Genomic DNA, 8,059 nt, shown 5'->3' with positions numbered 1-8,059 from the left:
TTTGTTAAGACCTCTCTATGTTCGAACTCATATTTTTCTACGTGGCCTCTGGCAAGCGTAACAGATCTATAGTACAACTCCTCAAATTCGTAATTAGCATCTTCATTAAATCTAGATTCGTCTAATAACTGAATTTCTAAGACAGTTTCCTCAAAACTACTCAACAAAGGTTCGACTTTCTCTAATCTAAGCTTCAACTCGCTTATACCATTGCTAAGATTTATTGTTTCCAAAAAAACCGAAAATTTTCTAATTTGCTCTTTAATTTGTTCTAGTTTTTTCAAAAACCTATTCAAAAATTCATCCCTTTCCGCGGATGCTGTTTTCTTACCCATCGTGTCTGTCTAACAACAAGCTAATTTTTAACAAAAAATATTCTAAGTTCAAATCTATAAAAATCAAGCAAAATTCAATGTAACTCTAACCCGACGAACTCGTTTCTTGACAGATTATTTTATTGGCTGCGCGCCGGCCGGGGCCAACCAACTAGGATCTATGGGCGAAAACACAGTGAAAGCCGGTTTCCTGCTTACCGGAAACCAGCGCCGATCGGTTCCGAATTTCAGCACTTAGTGCGGACACAGTGCCGACGAGAAAAAAGCAAATAAAAACCAGCCTTTTGTCAGTTCCAGGTTAAAGCCGGGCGTCCACCGAAAGCGGTGCTGTGCTGTGCTGCGTTGGGCTATGCTGTGCTGTGCTGGGCAAAGCTGTAGTTGGACAGTCCACCAAAAGTTTGTCGTGCGTTAGCAAGCATAATATGATCTTATAAATTATTAATCTTTTAATTATGTTTAATAATATAGAAATTGAAAAGAATCTTTTTGATTTAAGTTCAGAAGAGGATGATTCCGAAGATGAGCATACAAATAATTTATTAAGTTGTATGCTTATGGCGGATAAAAGAAAACACAGATTTTGGATATCAAATCATTTAGTAGAGCGAAAACAATTTGGCGAATTTCATAAATTAATTCCAGTGTTAAGTGATGAGCAGTTTAAAAATTACTTTAGGCTTTCTAGAGCTCAGTTTGTGGAAATTCATGAATTAATAAGATTTGAAATTATAAAGCTTAATACGAACTACCGAGAAAGTGTCACAACAGAGGAGCGTTTGGGTGTATGTTTAAGGTAAGTTATTTTTTTGATTATTTAAAAGTAATATTTTTAGTTTTTCCTGACACAAATTTATTCCATCATAAAAAAATAATCTAATAGGTATTAAATAAATAATTAATATTTCTGCTATAATAGCTAATAGTAATATTAATATAATAATTATGGATTATCTAAATTCCAATTTCCAAAGTAGCTTCCTGCAGTTTCGTCGCTTGATGACTGGTTGGATGTTGATTGTGGTGACGGTAGCGGAGTAGAAGTATGATGATGATGATTATGATTATTATAAATTGAGTTCGAATGTTGGGGTGGCTGTAGTGTGTGAAAGTAATGTTGGGAACCGTGAGTACCAGTGCTGCTGCTGGCGTGGCTCGTAAAATTACTCAGTTCCGCCTCAGTAACAGCATCAAATATTTTTCGCTTAATGGAAACTTGTAAATGTGGAGGCATAGCAGCTGTTGTTAAATACATACTGTTGAAAAATTCCTTAAGAGGATCATTCGACCGCAATTTTTGTTCAAATTCTTTTCTTTGAGCGTCTCGCTCAGCAGCCCTAGCCTCCCTTTTTTCAGCTTGTTGTTTCATTATCGATACAACGTTTTCTTGCCATTGACTTTTTTTCTTCTTAACAGGCTCTATAAACTCAGGATTTTTCTCTTGGGTTTCTCTACTACTTATTTGAGTTTCTTCGTCAGTCACTACCGTGTGTTCAAAGTCACTGTGTGATTGTTCGTTTTGAGTTTGTATTTCTTCATGTGGCCATGTTTCCATTGTATTTTCGTTTGATGATTGCGTGTCAGCTACGTTGGAACATCTTTTTCGGTTGGTCATATATGGAATCAAAAATTCCATTTGTTTTTGGTATACCCACAACCGTTTTACCGCAGGTGCTGCGTCCCCACTTTTACATTCATTTTGCCTTTTTTAAGCGTCCCTGAAAGAATCCCTTAACTTTTTCCATACCCGTTTAGCCTCTTTTCCTAAAAAAAAAAAACTAATTTAAATATTAATAAAATTAAAAAAAAACTTTTTTTTTTTTAGATTTCTAGCGACGGGCGATTCCTACAAAACAATTGGATATAGTTTCCGTTTAGGAGAAAGAACTGTCTCAAAGATAGTTAATGAAGTTTGTTCATCCCTTTGGTCCCAGTTGCAACCGACATTCATGAAAATGCCCGACCAAGAGTCTTGGAAAGCCTATGAATTGGAATTTAGAGAACGATGGCAGTTTCCAAAATGTGTCGGTGCTATAGACGGCAAGCATGTGGTTATAAAAGCCCCACCGAATTCAGGTTCATCGTTTTTTAACTACAAGAAAACTTTTTCTGTAGTATTGATGGCCATAGCAAGTGCCAATTATCAACTGATTGCAGTCGACATTGGGTCATCAGGCAGATTTAGTGACGGGGGAATATTTGCTGATAGTCCTATTGGGCGAAGGTTAAAAACAAATTCGTTTAATTTTCCTGAACCTAGTCTCATGGAAAATTATAATGAATATAATTTTCCCTTCGTATTAGTCGGAGATGAGGCATTTCCGCTCATGGTAAATCTAATGAGACCATTTCCAAGACGATCTTTAAATAAAGAAAATCGTGTTTTTAATTATCGCTTGAGCAGAGCTAGACGAGTTATAGAAAATACTTTCGGTATATTGGCAGCAAGATTTCGAATCTATAAACGTCCATTGGAATGCAAATTGGAGAGTATAGATAGCATAATTAAAGCGACCTGTGTTCTACATAATTATTTAGGCACTAGGGAAGGTAGATCGCCTAATATAAATGAAGAACAATTAGGAAAAAGTTTGCCTGAAAATCAGTGGTTGCCATTAGCACATAGAGGTGTAAGAGCAACAGCTGAATCTTTTGCCATAAGGCAGAACTTTTGTAACTACTTTAACTCTGACACAGGAAGGATTCCGTGGCAAGATAAAATTATGTAAATAACCAGGAGTAATAAAACAAATTGTCGTACGTTTTGTATTTATTTTAAGTATCCTGTACCAAATTTCTTGAATAAATGGTTCTTTTCGAGTTAAAATAAAGAATAAATAAAAATAAATATTAAAATTTAACACCCTATACCTTAGTAACCATTTACTTTAGGTAAGTATGGAATATAGATAAATAATATAGGTATACAGGGTGTTTTACGTAACCACACTACTGTAAACTACACCCCTACTCGCTTATTTTGAATGAAACAGCCTAATATTGTTACTTTTTTGGATTTCACATTTCACACTAGATTCTAAAAACTTTAATGTATCACACTTTTATCTTTATCCAACTGTTTTTAAAATACAGGATGCCAAATAAATAATATAGTGACTTTTACGACTTTATGGGACTCTAGAGCTAATTCTGTTAAAAGATGGAGTGAAATAAAGTTCATTTTTCTATCTTAACTTTTTCGGACCAATCTGTGTGATTTTTTAATTTTGTGTTTAATTTTGTTTTTAATTTTTAATTCTGTGTGAATTTGTGTGATTTTAATTTTATTTATTTAAACTTACCGTCTGTTATATTGCACTTTTTTGAGACTTCTTCCCAGACAATATCACGTGCGTCTTGACTTTTATAGTTCTTTTCATCTACTTTCCATAGGCAAGGATTTAATCTCACAGTTTCAATGAATTGTTCCATTTTTATCGTAATTAATAAAAAAAAAACAAAACGAGTTTGCCCGTCTCCGCACAGCGTCAATCGAACACAAAGCGAAGTCATGCGGCCCCGCACGACATAGCTTGTCTCGCCGCACAGCGCCCCAGCTTTAGTGGACGGTACTTCATAAGAATGCATTGGCAACCCAGCACCGCTCAACGCCGCTCCACCCAGCACAGCACAGCACCGCTTTCGGTGGACGCCCGGCTTAACCTTCGCGTCAACATGGCATCTAGCTCATCTGACGATGAATTTATTGCGTTAGATAGCCTTGTAACTAAAATAATTACTAGAAAAAAAGTTGGTGTTCACTCTATAAATCGTGAGAGGGTACTTTATGGTGAATATCATCATTTGTTCAAGAAGTTGACAGATGACCCTGACCGCTTTTTTCAGTACACCAGAATGAACCATGAAACCTTCAAATATATTCTAGAAAAAGTTAAACATCTTCTAACTAAAAACTGGTGTAACCTTCACAGTCAGCCCATTTTACCAGAAGAAAGATTAGTCATTACCTTGAGGTAAGTATCTTTATAATATTTACGAGTATATATTTTAAGTAGGTTACTAACAAACAAATCATTTACTATTAACAAAACGTCTAGCAAATAATTACATATGTTGGTTTTGTTTCAACAAAAATAAGACTTAAAATGGTTGATTAAATTTTTATTTCAAAAAGAAGGACAGTGCTGGGGGACATTCGGAAGTACCAGAAACCGTTTCAGGTTGTTCCATGTTTGATAAAATGAGACTTGTACATTCTTCTTCTGCAGTGAAACGATTTCTATCGATGTAATTCAGTGATTATTATCACTGAAAATAGATGAGTTGGAAGTTGAAGGACCAAGGATCGTAGATGGAACAGATTCGAACCTATTTAGCGGGTATGAAAATTGTTCAACTAGCTCTTGAACCCGGCATCGAAAAGCTAATACGCGTGACTCAGGAATTTTTTTCACATGAGGCAGAAGACTTTTAAAAAACAAGAGGTGTTCATCTTCTTTCTCATTTGCTCGCTTAGATTTTGACTCTAGGTATGCTACTTTTTGTTTCTCAATTTCTAATAATGAGTCGTTAAATATTTCTGTTGGGCCTCGGTTCTTTTTAGATGAAAATTGTGGTGTCGAAGATACATCAGTATTCCTTTTTGTTCTCGAAGGTGTTTCAATATTTTCTTGCCTTTTATTTTCTACGATATCATCGCCAGCATTTCGTTGAGGAGGTACAACATCTTCAGTGGAACAAAAGCTGGTCTCGTCTAATTCCATCGATGACTGAATCGACTCTTCTGCTTCAGTTTGACTTTCTGCAAAGCTTTCAGTACGACCACTTACTTGTGGCAAATTTCCTTTCAACTTTCTAGGCATTACCGTATCTTTCAAAAATAAGAGCAGTTTGAAGTATGGCCACTTGGATGTCGGAGTATCATTTGCGGCATCACCTGAACGTGGAGGAGGAAATTTTCCTAATTCTACGGAAAGTTGATCCCTGATATACTTCCATTTTTTCCTCAGTTTATTTTCTGAAATAAAATTACATAGTAAAAAATTGCACCGACGCGACGCCGAAATTCAAAATGCACTAAAAAGTATGAAATAAAAATAATTAGTATCAAAAATTTGTAAATATCTTGATTATTCAAAATTCAATAATTTTGTTCAAATTTATTGTTTGCTTTCATTATCTTATGATTTTACCATCTCTAAAAATATACTTTCAGGATAATTTTAATTTACACCCCTCACTGACCATTTGTAATCATTCATTCATTTATCAAAACGTCAAAACCACGTTCTAATAAAATATGTTTTTTGCAGGTATCTTGCTACAGGCTCATCTTTCAGAATGCTGTCATTTTCATTCAGGGTTGGAGCTTCTACTGTGGGAAAAATTGTAACAGAAACAGTTGCTGCATTGTGGAAAGTACTGCAACCAGTCCATATGCCTGTGCCCACGAAAGATGATTTTCAAAAGATATCTGAAGATTTTAACAATATTTGGAATTTTCCACATTGCATCGGCAGTATTGATGGAAAACATGTACGCATTCTTTGCCTTAGAAATTCAGGGTCAATGTTTTTTAATTATAAAAAATATTTTTTTGTGGTCCTACAAGGAGTAGCAGATGCAAATTATAAATTTATAGTTATAGATGTCGGTGGATACGGCAAACAAAGTGATGGTGGTACATTTCAATCTTCGGAACTGTATAAGTTGCTATCGAATAAACAACTGGATATTCCAGAACCAGCGTATCTGCCTCAAACTACCTTAAAAGCACCGTTTGTACTAATAGGTGACGAAGCATACCCCTTGCTTCCTTATCTTTTGAAACCATTTGGTGGAAGAGATTTAAATTTTGAGAAAGAGTGCTTTAATAAACGTTTATCTCGTGCAAGGAAAACTATTGAATGTGCCTTTGGTATCGTGAGTGCTAAATGGAGACTACTTTTAAAGTGCATTGAAACTGACATAGCTACTGCAGATCATATAATTAAATGTATATGTATTCTTCACAACACTATAATAGACAGAGAAGGATTTGAACGACATTTGACAGATGTTAGGGTAAATATTCCTGATCACAATAGATGGCAAGTAACAGGACGACCATTAAATGAAGCCAAAACGATTAGAGATATATTTGTAACATATTTTTCCAACATCACTCCGTCATACGATAAATAATAATCTATTTATTCATATTTTTAGAGAAATAAAAACAATAATATTATAATAAACGAAATAATAGATATATATTTTCATACGTACCATCCTCTTTCATTTCTTCAGCAATTTCTTTCCAACATTTGTCAACAACATTTCTATTGCTGTGTAATTTACTTTTCTTATCCCATATTGGGCATTTCTTATACACTGATGCTATTAAAATCTCTATATCCATAGCTGTATCTGTCTGCCTGTACGAACAACCGGCTAGAAAGAACTAAATAATCATTCCGGTAAAACCGGTGACGCCGACTACCAGCACCAGCGCCAACAAGCCTGAGCCTGTCTCTATTGTGTTATTGCTAACTTCAAAGCATTATTTATTATAGAAGCTTATAGGCGCCGATCGGCGCTGGCTGCCGGTAAGCAGGAAATCGGCGTCCACTGTGTTTTTACACTTATGGGCTAAAGCGTGACCGCAAATATGCGTGAAAAATAGATGGCGATTCGGCGAATTGGCGGATCGTCCCTGAGTCGTGTGGGAGAGTTTTTGCACAGGTTCGTGTTTGCCGTATTGCAATTTGGTAGTTGTTAAAAAATTTTCTTGGATATCATAATCACAAATACATTGATATATGTAAATGTGTTTAGTTTGTGAGACAATGGCTCCTTTAGGCAAAATTAATCAGTGTGCGTATCGTGGGTGCAATAATGTAAGAACATGTAAAAACAATGTTCTCAGTTTTTTCAAATTTCCTATTTTAAAACCAGTGTTGCTTAACCAGTGGATAGAAAATATAGGCAATGCGGAAACATATGTTATGGATGAAAATTAATTAAAAAACGAAATGGTTTGCGAAAAACATTTTGACAAAATATATATTGCAGTAAGTAATAAGCGAAAAAGACTTTTAAAATCAGCTGTACCAATTTCATGGAAAGGTATTATTTTTGATATTTTACTGTTTTCTTCCAAATTAGTGTTATTTGTGCATTTATTAATTAAGACTTTGATTTATTAACAATTAACAATCTAAAATGGGAATCTCAAAATCTTATTAGAAAATCTTTAAAAAAATCTAATTATAAACCTCACAGAAAATTATCTATTTTATCTACAAAAATCAATCCGAACTCTTAAAGATATTGTCTCTTCATGTCTATGAGAGCCATTTTCTCTTCTTCTTTTTTTTACTTTAAGAAAATTTTAAATCAATATATTATGTTTATGGTCTTTAGTGTTTTAAGTATTTTCAATAATTGGTTTCATGATAAAATTCATTCATGAAAAAGATAAAAATAAGAAAAAATAAGATATAAATAAGTTATTGAGAAACTGGTTATAGTATGAATGGTAGCTTTCCTAATTAAAAAAAATAACATATTAAATGAATGTCGAGTAATGTTTTAATTCCTGGAGAGATTATATTTGAGCTTGAAGAAGGTCACTTTGCTGCAGCGGTATTCTGCGACTTCTCTAAAGACTTTGACTGTGTCAACCATGGAGTACTGCTCGGTAAGCTTTCTAGATATGGGTTTAGGGGAGTTGCTCTAGAATGGTTAAAATTTTGTTTTGTTAGACAGAAAAAAGTTTGTTTGGC

The 8,059-nt window shown here is 34.5% G+C and overlaps 1 protein-coding gene across 1 annotated transcript; it reads left to right on the top strand.

Moving 5' to 3' along the window:
* Positions 1–787: 787 nt before the first annotated feature.
* Positions 788–3,637, top strand: LOC126737173 (uncharacterized). Its single transcript, XM_050441940.1, has 2 exons — positions 788–1,128; positions 2,158–3,637. The coding sequence occupies exons 1-2, from the start codon at positions 788–790 to the stop codon at positions 3,059–3,061; spliced, it is 1,245 nt and encodes a 414-aa protein (XP_050297897.1). The 3' UTR covers positions 3,062–3,637.
* The last annotated feature ends 4,422 nt before the right edge of the window (positions 3,638–8,059 follow it).

The sequence above is a fragment of the Anthonomus grandis genome, chromosome 6 (genome assembly GCF_022605725.1).
Source record: "Anthonomus grandis grandis chromosome 6, icAntGran1.3, whole genome shotgun sequence".
Lineage (NCBI taxonomy): Eukaryota > Metazoa > Arthropoda > Insecta > Coleoptera > Curculionidae > Anthonomus > Anthonomus grandis.
Note: the sequence above shows the minus strand (reverse complement) of the source record. Positions and strands in the feature narration are given on the sequence as shown.